Genomic DNA, 16,313 nt, shown 5'->3' on the forward strand with positions numbered 1-16,313 from the left:
GAACTGAGTCGATTTTAAGACTCTATCATCTGCTGAAGGCCGATGATCAGGCAGAACAGAATGTCTCTGTGTTGACTTTATAATGTGACCCAGTTTGTTCACTCAGGAATAAATACTTCAACCCTCACATCTGCTAACAGTTTTTCAGACTGAGGTAATGCTTTGTGACCCCATTAGTGACCGCAATGTAGACCACAATCAGAAAGTGTTATATAATACAATTTCCTCATCTAGGTGCAGCAATGCTTTATAACATCACTCCAGACAGTTGAAGCCAAATCTTTTTGTTCAGATCAGATTGTTTAAACTTTTCCTTGCATGTTTTTCCGGCCCATTAGAGTGCGTTAAAGTCTAGTTAGAATCCAGATCTGACTACAGTGTTTGAGTTGTACTGTACCAGCATGTTATCAGAAAGGAAGTGAAGGAGCCAGGGTTTACATCTTTTCACTTTGGCCCGAACATCAGACCAGTCGGAGCCGTCACGATCTGGAAAAACTGTACAAATCTAGAGTATTAAAATGTTTACTATTGACATGCTAAAGCTGCACTGATCAATGTTAAATTCAATGATGATGTGGAATATGAAAGAAGCTCCTCATAGTGACAAACCCAGAGATACTTCTCTGATACTTCAGCCCTCAGCTCCACCATCATCAACCTCATCCCCAGCTGCAGCAGGCAGATGTTTTCACTCTAAAACCCTGTGCATACTACCTGCTCAGCACCAAACACAGTAGCTTGTTTTACACAGCTAAACAGCAGATAAACAGCCAGATATCTCCTCAGGAGGTGGCAGAGATGGAAACAAACATAACTCCAACTGAACGCTGATGCTGCTCTGTGTCGACTGGATGTTAACTTTCACCATAAAAACTTTTATGGCAGTGTTTCAGCTTCCTGAAGAGACCAAAAAACCCAACTAATGCAGCTTTAAATGATAGTGTCATCAGCTACTGGTCACACCAGGCCAAGTAAGGTTGCAGCTGCAAAACATTTGAATTGAGCAATGATGGGTTTTATTGCTTATGAATTTAACTTTTCACTCGTAGGAAAAAGACTGTTATTTCTTGTCACTTTAAGCTACTAAAATTTTGGCTGAGAGAACAGCAGCATTCATCTCTTTATTGCCTCATTCTCACTCCTCTTTTTCATTAGTGTCCAGTTTTTTCTATCCAGAAGAAATGTGGAGGCTCAGCTCTTTTTAAAAGCCTTTCTCTTTCCAAGTTATGTTTCCCGTCATTTAATTTCCTGACTGATTCCACATGAACTTCTCTGTGGCTGAACAGTCATTCTCTGCTCGTCTGGACCTTGTTCTGCAGACCAGAGTAAAATGTCTTTCTTTAATTCTCTTTCTTTCTTTCCTCCCTCCCGTGTAGGAATGTCACATGTGGCAGATGCTCCTCCCCTCTGCTCAGAGATGGGTGAGGGGAAAAGGGGGTGAAGGGCCATGAGGGAGAGATGTGACTGAGGAGTGTGTGGGAGAGGAGGAGGAGGGAGCAGAGGACGAAGCAGGGAGGTGTGTAGCTCTAGCTCTGCTGCTGAAAATCCACTCCAGACAGATGCATTTCCTCTGCTGCAGCACGGCTTTGAAACGTCCAGCTTCCTCAGCATTTTCCTCCTTTTCCACGCTGACTCTCCATCAGAGAGGAGGAAGCTTTCCAGACCTCCACCAGCTCATCCTTTTGTTCTCTCCAAGACGCAACCCCTTTCATGTCCTCTGAGACTTCTTAAGGAACTCAAAGCCTGGTGGCCCGAGACAGCTGAAGCTCTGCATCTGCAAGTCAGATGTTGGTTATTGTGAGTCCAAAGTTATTTTTACAGATAGTTTGAGATTCAGGGGGATTCCTTGAGTACGTCTGGTCTGCTTGAATCAAGTCAGCGTTGTGCTTTCATTGGAGAAATGAGGGCTGAGGTGCTGGTCGTCTGGGTCAGTTTGACCCTGTGCTGCGTCCTGGTCTGCGCTGGAGAAGATGTAAAGGAAGACAAAGTGTCCACTGGTCGGGTTCAGGTGAGAGAAACCCGAGGACTGGTCAAACACAGGAGACAGGAGGAGGCAGTGGGAGATGTTGAAATGGCAGACGAGCCTGCTGAGGTGGTGGAAGCAGAGAAGACAAAGCCAAAGAAGAAGAAAACACCTGAGGAAATTGAGGCAGGTAAGTAGGAACTTCTGCAAACACAAACACAGACAGCCAGTCACTGAGTCTGCTGTTAAACTGTCACTGAATTAAGCATTTACAAGCATGAATGTACGAGCCTGACTAAGATATTTCATGACCTTTCCTGGCTTCTGTTGCTCTCTGAGCTTTCAGCCACAGCTTGCAGCCAAGACACTGATGATACATAGACAGGAAAGGCTGCAATCAATCTCTGAGGAAGGAAAACACTTGGTGTGAACTCAAAAAACTTCTGTTATCTAGTGCACTGTGTCCAGCTTTCTCCCTGAACTCCTCTCAGACAATTTGCTTACCTCCATACAGTCACAAAAACTTGCACTTTCATTCCCAAACCAGATAGAAGACGAGTATAGAAAGGCAGAGGAGTTGGGGAGGTTTAGTTTTGTTGGAAATATCTCAGTGATTCAGGGATGACAGGGCAGAAACTCTGAGGTCTGACAGTTTCTTGGCCGACACCGTCCCTTAACATGACCCGCTTTCTCTGCCAGGAATACAACTTGTGTACACAACCGTAAAACTTTTAGGACCTTGTTTTGCCAAGCACGATGATCAGAAAATGAGCTTTCGCCATGAGAGTGGCGTCTGTGCCTCAATTATGTCTACAAGAAAGACACAGACAAGAGTCTGAGCAAACAGCAGAAATATTTCCACTACGATTTTCCATAAGCCAGCAGACGGGATTTACGAGAGGCCCACTTTCAGTAGCATTGAATGGAAATGGCACTGATGTTCTGAATGTTAACTTTCCGCTGCATGAAGCAAAACCACAAACCCAGATCTGGGTTGCATAAAAGGCCATAATTAACAAAACCTGAGACCCCAAACAATTTTTCATCTGTTTCAAGCTTTGTTTATCCAGGGGAGGCTTCGCTGAGTGTGCAAAAATCTTTATCAGCCCTATTGTACCATCATGTTTTTACATCCACACTCACAGTTTTTGGAGCCTATGAATGCTGCTATCTTCTGCTTACTTTGGTGTCTAGCCAAGGAATTTGGTATTGATCAACCCTGTGCATGGCCGGATTAACCTGTTAAGGGGCCCTGGGGGAAACTTTGCTCTTGGGCCCCTTAACCCCCCAAAACCCAATGTTCCCAGTAAGTGCAATGCACACAACAGATTGTGTACGGCAGCTTCATCTCATAACCAGAGCCCCAACAATCACAACAAGTTCTTCAACCTAAATAACACATTCAAACTTCCAACTTGGTCCTGACCCTTTTGCATCACTTTCTAGCACACTGGGTAGCCCGTTAGTGTCTCCAAGACGTTTGTTAAGGTGGATGGCAGGCATAAACAACACATAACTGTCACACCAGAGATCAGGTTTCACTCCAGAATCCTGTCTGTGGTCAGGCCCAGGCAACAAGCTCTTTGGTAAAAGGTTAGGGACAGATTGTGGTTTGGTTTGATACCAGAAAAGTTCACTTCAAAACCTCCATCATGAATTGGAAGTCTATTGGACTACTCTGCACGTTGAAAAAAGACACTAAAGGGGTATCTTGTATGTTCAAAAGAGACACCAGCTGGGTTCCAGCTATGTCTACTTTTTACCATCACATTTGGAGAAAAACTATTTGCAATAAAACCATAATTGTGTCTGAGAAAACAAAACAGGAAAAGCTTTGAGGTCAGAATTCAAAAGCCTTCTTTCACACTCACATTGTTGTATGATGTGATTGTAAGGGTAGAAAACAAGTCGAAAATGCCAGAAAAGGTTTCCAGCAGTAATGAAAAGTGGCCTCCCAGCACTCCCAGTGAGTGATGGATTGGCTGCGAGGGACTGTTGTGTTTAAGGACCGGTGGAACATCAGGAAATATGTCTGGGAGAGGAAAACAAGCAGCCCTCTGTGTCTGCATTGGAGTCTGATGATGGTTGTATAACAAGGGAGGATTAAAAACCAAACTCTGAAGCCCCTTTGAACATGTCCTCTCTGTAATATTCCATGTAGCTCGACGTGAAACCACCTATTTTATGCTTTAAAGTTTAGAAGCAGTTTCTCATCAGACACTTGAGAGGGTGTAATGCAACACCTCTGCATCACCTCATGTCTGGAAACAGTTTGACTCTGGAGGTCCAGAGGTTGACCTCATCCATCTGTTTATTTGTCTTCGTCCTTCATATCTTGAAAACTAAAAGCTGGATTTGAGCAACATTTGCTGTGCACATGTAAAAAAAGAGAGAGAGAGAGGTTGTTTCCAGAGTCTTTGGCAGACAAAGTTTTAGTTAACTGAACAACCGATAAATAGTTTGCTCTGGATGTTACTTAGAGATGTACCACCCACCTAATCATTAATGCAGACCAAGCAAAGAGGCCAAGGTGTTGACGTGACCTCCAAATGTCCCAGATCCCAATTTGACCAAGCTTGGTTAAGATGTTGCCAGGTTTAGCATGATCATGCCTTTGCAAAACCAAAACCTGTACTTATCGTCTGTATCTGGCAACCTGTGCTATAAGCCAGAGACGGTGCATAGAACCACTCAGCAGATGGATGGATGATAATACTCACATTTCTGTTTGTGCACAGATTTAAAAAAGTAGATGCAACTTGTTTTTGAACGTTGGCCCCAACAGGTTTTCTGTTTCCAGCCTTTATGCTAAGCTAGACCTAACAACTTTCCTCCTACTTCACCGTCCAATCGAACTCTATCTATTCTTACATAATGATTCTGTGATATTTACTGGAGAGTACTGTCAAAGGAGGAACTAGCTGAAGAGATTATTAGTCCCTGTGGCAAAGCTCTTCACTCTGACTGTTTTCTTGTTTGGTCTCAGACCAAAACAAACCTATGAGTTGGCTGAATCCTCCGTCAGGTCCAGGTCCTGCTGACTTTATGTGTCTAAGTTTCAGTTTTAAGTTGTTTTATTGCCATGATGTTTGCTGTAAATACATCTGCGCTGACAAACAGACAATAAAGAAAGACTGAAGAGAAACATTTGGCAGTAAAAGTTCATATAACTCAATGCAATAAAATGTTTAAAGAAGCTGCTTTATGTGCCATTCTCCCTTTCATTCATGTACACAAGCTATATACCGGTTTCAAATAACTGACTGTTTTCCCCATCTCTCCGAAGCCAAAGCAAAGAAAGCAGCAGAGAAGGAAGCCAAAGCAAAGAAGCAGAAGGCTCCTAAGCCCACCAAAAAGCCCAAACCCACCAAGAAACCCAAACCACCAAAACCCACAAAGAAGCCAAAGGCACCAAAAGCAACCAAGAAGCCAAAGACAACGACAACCACAATGCAGCCAGTCACCACACGTCCTTCTCTGGACGAGGAGGAGAAAAGACTGCTGATTGAACTGGGCTGGGACACAAGTACGTACACTTTAGATTCACAGTTTTAGGCAGGAAGGAAATCAGAGGTATTTTCCTCAGAAGAGGAAATCTTTTGACATTGATTTATGAATATTACACAACCTTTCTCTATCTGTTTTGGACTGATGGGACAGTGGGATTCCAGCCTTTTAACTCCTCCACTTCATCTTTACAGTGATTCGACCTGTGACCCCAATGGGGCCTGGAAGGGAAGAGCCTGTTGAGCCAGACCTGGGTAAGACTTTCAGGGGTCGCTCAACTGGTGTTTAGTGCTTGCTCGCAAAATAAACTTACAGTCATAAATGCTAGAAAAACAGAGACTCATGACATTAACATGCTAACAATCAAACAAATCCTGCAACAAATGCAGGCTCAAACTACAATTTAGCATTTACCACCGTTGCTGAATTTTTATTTGTGGCTGCTGTTCAGCAAAAGTTACATAAGCTCCCTTTAAATCCACAACATGCAGTAAATCAGGAAACATGCATCTTGTTAATATTTCATCGATCTACAGGTAAAGGTATAAAACAAATCCCGCCTCCTTGTCTCTTTCATGCCTGTAGACATTTCCAAGAAGCCGAAATCTCCAACAAAACCTCTCACTGACCTCGACGCTGACTACTGGGATGCCAGACGTAGGTTTCATCAACATCCTCTCGATCAGAGCCAAAAGGTTTATGAAGCTTTTTATGATGGAGCTTAGAGGTTCCAGTGGGTAACAAGGGCTGTGAATGATGGAGGATTTTATGTGGAGAAGAAAATGGAGTATCAATCGAAGCAAGATGCTGTTCTCCATTAAATAGATTTATTATTTAAATGCTTTCAACAAGCAAATAAAGACAGACTAAAAAATAAATACAGAAGTAAAGGAAGGGAATTTGCTTTTTCCTTCTATAATGACAACAAACCTCTCTGCTGCTGTGGAGTTTTTACTTTTTGCTTGATGGCAGAGATTTTTCTCATATGACAATTTCTGCAAGTTATTTGTAATCCAGATTTTAAAATACACAAAAACATGTGCTGTGCTTTTCACAGATGATGTGCCCGGTGGTTATCCAAATAAGAAACAAACCACAACTACTGAGGTCATCATGTACATACCAGGTAATCCTAATATTTCATTTTCTCATTCAGCGAGTTGGGAAGATAAACATAAGATGGAATTGTAAAGATGTATATGATGAATGTTTGGCTTCTTTTGAAGAGATGTGTCCAGAATATGAGTTAAATGGATTTGTAAGGTTTGGAAAGAATCTAATGAATGTGGGTGATTTTATGATTTATGCTACGATCATAGATCCAGACTGCATCCTCAGGATTGGAAGTGACTATTTAATACTGATTTTGTTTTTGAAAAATTGTATTTACTGTATATTTAAGAAATAATAAGAAATAATTTTGTCAGTTTCAAAGAAGAGATACTGAGGTACTTGATGTTTAATGGGAGATCACTCTTATGTGGATCATTATGTAATAGTGACCCACTTTTTACTCAGGGTTGGTGGATTGATGCCCAAAGTGTTCCTGTTCAGTATCGATACTTAATGTCAATAGGATCAATACCAAAGAAAATGGATCCATAACATTAGACCATTCAGGCCACATTAATACTCTTCTACACAGTGATTTATTTGAATTTTTATTTACCATTAAAACTGTCCTGAGTTTAAAAGCATGTGATTAAGTCGTTGTCAGAGAACAGTAAAAAGAAACGCTTCATGTTTGGCAAATTAATCAATAATAATTCAAATATTTTCAGCAGTTAATAATCAATATCAGTACTGATACCTAGATTAGTTGAACGATTCTGCAGAATTAATCCAAACTCCGAGATGAGGTTTGTTAAAATTAAAAAGCTGCTTTTAAGTAGCCTAACTGTTAAATACTTAAGAGGAGGATACATTTGTTCATTTATTTACTTCAAGTGTCTGTTTACTTTATTTCTAATTCTTTAGTTTTTATTGTGTAACTGTGTCCATACACCATCTGTACACCATCTGTCCATCATCTCATCTGTTTGCTTCTGTTTCAGAGGAAACCACCACCGTCCCATACATCGGTCCCTGGTATGAAGAATATGATTACGCTGACTGTACGTCTGCCACTGGGACTACTTCTTAACGATTTATCTTTATATTTTATTACATACAGTCTAATGCAGGTATTGATCATTGATGTGAAGTGTTTTCTGTGTCTGATTCTCCACAGTGGCCGCTAAGAAACAAGAAGAAGAGGAGGAGAGAGCTCGAAAGGAAAAGGCAGAAAAAGGTTTTTTATTCTCCTTTTTTCTCACCGTCAACAAATCCCATGAAAAGACCAAAACCAACAAGGAATGTCTTCTGCTAACGAATATCGAGTGTGTTGAATCCAAAGCCTGATATATCTTATTCCCCTGAGCCACAGAGCTCTATTGTTGCTCAAAAACCATGCTGACTCAATCCCACAAACACACTCAGCAGAAAACCAATGCTGTATCAGTCCGCAGCTGAAAATAGTCCCAAACTTTTTTTAGTGATACAGCATCATGACTCAGTCGATCGGTTGGTCGTTCTACCACAGACTGAAATGTTCCAACCACTATTTATTGGATGGTCTTGAAATAAAGTTCAGACATTCATGTTCCCCTCAGGATGTGCTGCAGTAACCTTGACTTCTCATCAGGTAAAATCTGAATTTGTGACCAAATGAAAGCTGCACAAAGAGTAAGAAACTAACATGTTGTTGGTTTTGGTCTTTGACTTTTCCTTTAGACAGAGGTTGAGGTAGGTAAAAAAAATTTCAAACAGCTGCTCTGTTCAGTGTCCTGTTGTGTCTTGTTATATAAAGCTCAGACACCAGCTGGGTGATGTTGTGATGATATCAAGCGGCAGGGGATGGAGGTTACACAGCAGATCAGCTTAATAACTGAGTCTTCTGCAACATCCTGGTCTCTGTATTTTCAGCTAAAATCTAACGAAATGATACAAAAATCTACTCCAGACATTTCCCCGTACGACCGACCTTGAAGGCATTAACTCAAACAGACTAAACTGACCCATATTTCAAACAGGAAACACATGGGGAATGTATGACTGTACGTTAAGGTGCACTGTACGAGCACATATGGAAATGTTTTGTGCTGGCTGCAGAGCGAGGTCCATGTGAAAACACGTTTTGACACATATTGTTTTCTCATTACGCGTCGAAAGCCGAGCGTCTGAGGAAGAAGTGGGAAGAAGAGGAAGAGGAGAGGCTGAGGCAGGTTTCAGTGCCTGCGGAACCAAAGAGTAAGAGGATTCTCATTTTCTTTACTTTTTAAAACAGGAAGAGTTAGATAAATATTGATGTCTTCATCTGTTAATCCACCAGGCCTTTTTAAAACACCAACATTGTCTTTCCGGACGTTTTTACAGCGTCTGTTTTCATTGAAATCAAAGAATGCTTTTGACAGACTCTTTAACGGCTGCAGTGCCAGATGTTTTGAATTAGTGTCTTTCTGGAACATTTGTCGAACAGATCCTGTTTATGTGCCTCTGTGTGTTTTGCTTTTCCTCTCAGAGTGTCCTCCGCTGGGCCTGGAGTCTCACCGGGTGGAGGACGACCAGCTGCTGGCTTCCTCTCAGTCTCACCATGGCTTCGCAGCTCAGAGGGGACGACTCAACATGCAGGTATATAGTACAGCTCGTCTTGAGGAAAAAAAATCGCGAGTTTTGGCTTGAAGCTTAGGTTTGTGGTCGTCCGCAGGGCTCTGATAATGAGGAGGATCTGTACGGCGGAGCGTGGTGCGCTGAGCCGGAGGAGACTTCCCACTGGTTCGAGGTCGATGCCCGAAGAGAGGTGGAGTTCACCGGAGTCATCACTCAGGGAAGGAACTCAGAGCAAAAGTGAGTCCTGCTAAAACTTCATCTCAACATTCATGTTCCCCAGAGGATAAAACCCACGGACAAATGATCCCGACTTTTTGTTTTTTGTAAAATGTCTCCACAACTGTTGGATGGATTTCCTCAAAACTTGGTGCAGGCGCTCATTTTGCCCTCAGGATAAATCGGCAAATAGTTTCGTTCATGCCTGATAACTTGTAAAAGTATATTAGTAAGCGATCAGATATATCAATGCTTTCAGAAAACTTTGACTTCGACAGAGTTTAGTTTGTCTGTTCTAGGCTACTGTAGAAACATGGCAAGTCACTATATAGATATGAAGGGCTCGTTCTCAACTAATGAAAACACATTTTTAGTTTCAATGTGACGGAGAACAACAAAACAAAGCTCTGTGATAAGTATCTGTGGGATATAGAGATATTAAAAAGTGCAGATTTTAACCATGAGTATTTTATTTTTTTGTTCACTTCCTAGTGAGGATTTTGTGTCCTCGTACCACGTGGCGTTCAGTAACGACAGCCGTGACTGGACCGTGCTTCACGACGGCTACGCTGAGTGGGTGAGTGGAAATTAAACAGTATGAATAATAACCACTGTTTGAGTCGTTACAGCTTTTCCATCACAGTTTATCCTCTCCTGCAGTTGTTCTATGGGAATGTGGACAAAGACACGCCGGTGATGAGTCAGTTTGCTGTACCCGTGGTGGCTCGTTACATCCGCATCCTGCCTCAGAGCTGGAACGGCAGCCTGTGTCTCCAGAGCCGAGGTCCTGGCCTGTCAACTGCCGAGTCAGTACCACACCTGAGCACACCTGTTCTCAGCAGTAAATCACACCTTTAAGATGCTTTGTAGCTAAGACGATTTGTTTTTTTGCTTGGTCACTGTCCAGTTTTGGTGTTTTTTTTTTTTTTTAAAGTTTAATGGACCTGAATGAGTCACAGAACTTTTCTCATTCCTTCTTCCACTGGAAGAAAAAACACAGCTTTCGCCAAACTTAGCTGGTTTCACCCAAGAATGATGACATACAATAGTCTGTTTCACAACCTGAACCTCATAACCTCAGAGTTAAAAAAAACATTCCCCAGCTTATTTAACAGCAGTAACACTAACATCATCTTTCAGGCAGCTATCGCAGCGAGAACGAAGTGAACCCATCAGATGACCTGGACTTCAGACACCACAACTACAAGGAGATGAGACAGGTTTGGTTTTTTACATCTGATAAACAGAAAACCAAAGCTAATGATCTGATAATATTACAGATGTGTTTACTGCTCCTGTCTCTCTCTCTCCTCCAGATGATGAAGGTGATAAACGAGGAGTGTCCCAACATCACCAGGATTTACAACATTGGTAAAAGCTCTCAGGGCCTGAAGATGTACGCCATGGAGATCTCTGACAACCCAGGGGAGCATGAGACAGGTACAAAGCTACTCAATCAACCAGAACAATGTTTCCTAATCAGTTATAATCTCACACACAGGCTTACAGGTTTGATCTCCTGCACATTTTCTGTCACAACAACCAATAAACCACCAGCTACTAAAAACCCACTGCATGGGATGCAGCTCCCACAAAAAGGAAGCTAATAAAATATTGCAGGAACGCGACAAAGTCTGGTTGAAGAGGAAGAAGGTTTGTCATTTTTAAGATAAAGAAACGCTCCACAGTCTCAACCAGGCTGTAAAATCTTACAGAATCTTCCAGACTAAACACAGAACATAGTCTGAACAGTGAGAGCTGCTGTGTTTGATGGACTTTGTGAAAATCTGGATTTTGTTTTGGCTCTCCTTTTACAAAAGAGGCCTGACAAAACTGCTTCTAGAAGGCACTTAAAATATCTGCATTATTTTTATTTTGTTGTATCTCTCTCTGAGCAGTGGACCTACTTTAAAATTGGTGGAATATCCCTTAAATCCTTCAAACATGTAGATTTTCATTAAATAAATTTGCCTGTGTCGTCGCTAGGTGAACCAGAATTTCGTTACACGGCTGGTCTCCACGGTAACGAGGCGCTGGGCCGAGAGCTCCTCCTCCTGCTGATGCAGTTCTTGTGCAAAGAGTACAACGACGAAAACCCCAGAGTGCGCCGCCTGGTGGACGGAGTGAGGATACACCTGGTGCCCTCGCTCAACCCCGACGCTTACGAACTGGCCTATGAGATGGTACGGAGAGCCTGGGTGTCACCACACAGTCGTTACTTTGACTGGAACATGAATTTCACAACTCCTCTATAGTATTCTTACCTCAGTTTTTTAATATTGAAATCTTAAATTAACCCCACACCAGTTGTTTAAGGAGCACTCAGTGAATTTACTACAAATATAAAACTAAGGGCATGGAGTTTGTAAGATGTGGGTCTTTACAAAGAAGGGATAACAAAACAAACCAAACCACTTCCTGAAGTGATCTTAAATCTTTAGTAACTGATGCTAAAATGCAAGAAGAGATCAAACATGGACCCTGTTTCTGTCTATCAGGGCTCAGAGATGGGGAACTGGGCACTGGGCCACTGGACTGAAGAAGGTTACGACATCTTTGAGAACTTCCCGGACCTCAACAGCATCTTGTGGGGAGCTGAGGAGAGAGGCTGGGTCCCCCGTATAATGCCCAATCATCACATTCCCCTCCCAGACAACTTCCTCAATGGCTCTGTGAGTTTGTTTACTTTCATCAAGGGCCAATTTATTACACTTTTAATCCTGAACAAAGTACTGACTTTCAAGCATTTCCCTGCTTCTTGCTGCCACAGCTTGCGGTTGAGACAAAAGCCATCATTGCCTGGATGGAGCGCAACCCATTCGTGCTGGGAGCTAATCTGCAAGGAGGAGAAAAACTGGTTGCATACCCTTTTGACATGCAACGACCACCAGTTTCAGTAAGCCTAATACTATCAGAACGATTACATTGCCTCAGAAACAGTATACCCATTTAATAATCCTGTATTCCCTTGTTTACATAAAGGTAACCGACAGCCGGCGTTGGAGGATTAATTCTGAAATGAACGAGGAGACGTGGGCCCGTATTCAGCGGCAGAACGAGGGAGCTCTGAGAGAGACGCCGGACGACGCCATGTTTCGATGGTTGGCGATGTCATATGCCCACAGCCATCTGACCATGACCGAGACCTACCGAGGCTCCTGCCATGGTGACGATATCACTGCAGGACAGGGCATCACCAACAGAGCCAGCTGGAAGCCGGTGGTGGGCAGTAAGTGTTGACAGAGCGGGAATCAAGGAAAGAGTAAAATAGATATGAAAAATTAACCTAGAATAATTAAATAAGAATAATAAAGGTTGACAGGACCACAAAGCGATGTAATGATGCATTCATCCATCCATTTTCTTCTGCTTATCCGGGGTTGAGTTGCAGTCACAGTCCAGATCTTATACGTCAGCAGTGCAAAGTCTAAAACAAATTTGCAAGCAATCAAATCATCTAAAAGCATCTGAGATCATTACTCTGGGCCCCTAGATATTTGGCATCCCAAGGTAGTCTACTTTGCCCAGTGGCATCCAGGGTGTATTTAACCACACAAGGTATCTTCAGAATCAACTACCAAGGTGTTCACGACTCCCATCGCCAAGACTTCTGTAGCCAGTCCAATTCAGTGGAAGTGAATGAATCCTTTAACAAACCTTTGCTTTAAAGCTCTCTTTTCCCCTTTCCAATAGGTATGAATGACTTCAGCTACCTGCACACCAACTGCTTCGAACTCTCCATCTTCTTGGGCTGTGACAAGTTTCCCCATGAAAGTGAGCTGCCTCTTGAGTGGGAGAACAACCGTGAGGCTCTGTTGTCCTTCATTGAACAAGTGAGAACCGGACAGATGAGTATGAGCGAAAAGCAAAAAGTTTGCAGTTTCCATCCCTGCAGTTAAAGATGCTGTGGTCCAACGGAGCCTATCAGGCTAAATTCTTGTTAAAGATACTGGAGCTTTTGATTGGAGTAGGATTTGATTTCTGACTCTGGCGCCATCTGGTGGAATGGCCTGAAAGCAGAACATTATTTTATGTCTCCAATCTGCTCTGATGTTTAAGACGTAATCTACTGTTTCCTGTGCAGGTAAATCGAGGAGTAAAGGGTGTAGTTAGAGATGTGGAGGGAAATCCACTGTCTAATGCCACCATATCTGTGGAGGGAATACGGCACGATGTCAGAACGGGTACGTTGGGCACGTGATTCAGCTTCCAGTTTTTTAATTTTAAAGGAAATCCAGAACCTAATCTAAAATTTGCGTCTCTCATTTCAGCTGTAGGTGGTGATTACTGGCGGCTGTTGAATCCCGGAGAGTACAGGGTAACGGCCAAAGCCGACGGCTACACCCCCCAGACCAGACTCTGCATGGTGGGCTACGACACGGGAGCCACTCCCTGCAGCTTCACCTTGGCAAAATCCAACTGGGACCGCATCAAACAAATCATGGCGCTGAACGGCAAGAGGCCCATCCGACTGGTCACCAAACCGAAAACGACCACGCCGAGCACGGTGGAGGTCAGCACCGTCCCAGAGATGGACGAGCACGCCAGAGCTCAGAGGATAGAGCGACTAAGGCGGCTCCGCATCATGCGACTACGCAGGTTGCGCCAGCAGAAATTAAGAGGTAGTCTTAGTACCACTCCTACTACTACTACAACGACAACAACCACCACCACGACAACAACAACCACAACAACGCCACCTGAAACCGAGAGGACAACCTCCTGGTACGACTCCTGGTTTCCTGTGGACAGTTGGTCAACCGAGAACCCGTTCGATAGCGTCATCTTCGACTCAGTGCCCACACAGGACTATCCTTTTGAATACACTATTGATTGATCACCACACAGTCTGAGCCCAAATTTATGCTAAACAAAGATCTTATTAACCACTTCATGATGCTGAAACATCACAGCTTAAAAAACACAAATTACACAGGTTGTTAATTATTTAGTTTTCTGAAAGAAACCTGGCGTTAAAGGCACGTCCAGAAGATAGATTTGTTTTTTGGGGGAAATTCTTTATAGAGAATTGATCTGGAATAGAAAGCCTCTGCTGAGCAGAGACTAGAGAGGCACAAGTTTAATTGGGTTTCTGTTCAGTACGTCACAACACAAACAGGACGTGTTTAGGTACTTTTCCATAAGAAATCTGTGTATATCTTTATATTTCTTTTATAGCTTTAAAGTGTGATTGCTGGCCTCACTTAAACTGATTTAATGTACTGCTGAATGCATTTAATTAAAATGAAGTTATTTTCTAAAAAACTGTAGTTCATCTTTTATTTCGTGTCTCAAATTATTTTTATTACGCGATGATTACAGCTCAAGGGCTTTACAATCTGTGCAGCATGTGAATCTTTCTCTCAACAAAAAACTTAAAAAACTAAGTGATTAATAATGGAAAATTGTAATAAAAAACAGGACAAAATAGAAGCAGGATTTTCAGAAAAGTAAAATAATAATGAGATGGAAAATATGTGGCTTTATCTCTGTCCAACAAGACCAAACACTTTTCTTTTTGTCCTTCAAAAACAGCTGCTAACAAAACAATCTCAAGTTATGGAATAAGTAAGGTCTGCTTAAATTCTTGTATAACATTAAAGCAATGTCACCTTGTACTGACACACCCTACAGTACACTATTACATCACTGCAGCAAGATTAGAGGTCTATAAAAACCAGATTTTCAGCTGCTGTTCAGGTTCCTTGTGAGTTTTTGACCTCTAGTGGTGTGATGGAGCAGTTTTTTAAATGAATGGGTTCCTGTTTTGTTTGTGTCCTGGTGGAGGATGCACTTCACAAGGGCAACAATCTGCCTGCAAAGAAAGTTGAAGAAGAAAACTGGAAGCAAGTAAACATGGAGGTAAATTGGTTGTCATCAGCAGGAAGCTCAAGCTTTGCTCAAAAGCTCCGGAACAAGCAGGTTAGGGGACCAAGTCAAGAGATGCTTCCATGATCAGGGATGAACTGTAAAGCTCAACATTTCAGCTAATGTGGATCAGAAAGTTTAGTTTAGACTGAATTATCAGCTGCTTTATCTTGTTTGAAGACGGAGCAACACACGAGTCCTGAATGCAAATCTGCAACTCTGCAGGTTAATCCATCTGAGTGGTTAAGGAGCTTTATTCAAATTGCATTCAGACCAGTTCTCCTAAATGAACTGCACTCAGTAAAATGTAATCTGAACTTAACAGGAAATAACTCAGACACACAGCTGACATCTTAAAGCCGACAGTTCCTCGTACCCGAAGAGCCTCAAATAGCAAAATGAGCTGAGGGCGAATACAGTTTCAACCCGACGGTTTCCTCGAGTGTTTTCTTTCCTGCTCTGACAATCAAAGAACGTATCGTGTATCATTTCACTTCATGAACAGCAACAAGTGCAGCCGTGTTCCTCATGCTCAGCTGCAGGAAGTGGACACAAATATCGCTGAGCTCCGTTCTACTGAGGGGAGCTATTGCATGGAAACATTTTAGAAAACTGTTGCTGCTGGGGCGAGCCGATAGCCGAATGGTTGGGCCTAAGTGCCCTGAGCAGCTGGTCCCCGGTTCGACTCCAGATCTAGCTTTACAGCGTGTCTCTTAAAGACCCTTGGAGGTGTTACGTATCTACATTTTAATTATTTTGACGGTGTAAACGCTCGGTCACACCAGACAGCTGCAGACTTTTCTCCAGTTCCATTCATAAACCATTCAGTCTGTGCATTCAGTGAAGGCTTGTGTTGCTCTGCACAACTTCCTGACAAGAAACAAATTCAGCAACTGCAAGATACTACACAGACACAATCCCATCTGAACACACAGAAAATATCTGTGACACAACACTGCTCTAAAAATAAAACTTACCCATCATGCAACAGGCTACTAAACCTCTGGAACAGCAACATGTCTTTTGCCAAGCAAAACACCCCTGCCTCCGTCTGTTCCTTCCATCGTTTACTTTGCTTATCACAAGGAATTCAATGAGGAAAAAGTGTCAT

General features: G+C 42.5%; 1 protein-coding gene across 1 annotated transcript; it reads left to right on the forward strand.

The window, feature by feature from the left end:
- The first annotated feature begins 1,184 nt into the window (after nucleotides 1–1,184).
- aebp1a (AE binding protein 1a) lies at nucleotides 1,185–14,599 on the forward strand. Its single transcript, XM_018694300.2, is given in 22 exon segments — nucleotides 1,185–2,153; nucleotides 5,250–5,489; nucleotides 5,665–5,724; nucleotides 6,056–6,127; nucleotides 6,528–6,596; nucleotides 7,525–7,584; nucleotides 7,701–7,760; nucleotides 8,681–8,758; nucleotides 9,030–9,139; nucleotides 9,216–9,355; nucleotides 9,827–9,911; nucleotides 9,995–10,108; nucleotides 10,110–10,140; nucleotides 10,475–10,554; nucleotides 10,651–10,774; nucleotides 11,321–11,517; nucleotides 11,833–12,006; nucleotides 12,105–12,230; nucleotides 12,317–12,563; nucleotides 13,028–13,167; nucleotides 13,419–13,518; nucleotides 13,606–14,599. Coding segments are annotated over 22 exon segments (3,126 nt in total). The 5' UTR covers nucleotides 1,185–1,900; the 3' UTR covers nucleotides 14,172–14,599.
- Nucleotides 14,600–16,313: the final 1,714 nt, after the last annotated feature.

The sequence above is a fragment of the Lates calcarifer genome, linkage group LG9 (genome assembly GCF_001640805.2).
Source record: "Lates calcarifer isolate ASB-BC8 linkage group LG9, TLL_Latcal_v3, whole genome shotgun sequence".
Taxonomy (NCBI): Eukaryota; Metazoa; Chordata; class Actinopteri; family Centropomidae; genus Lates; species Lates calcarifer.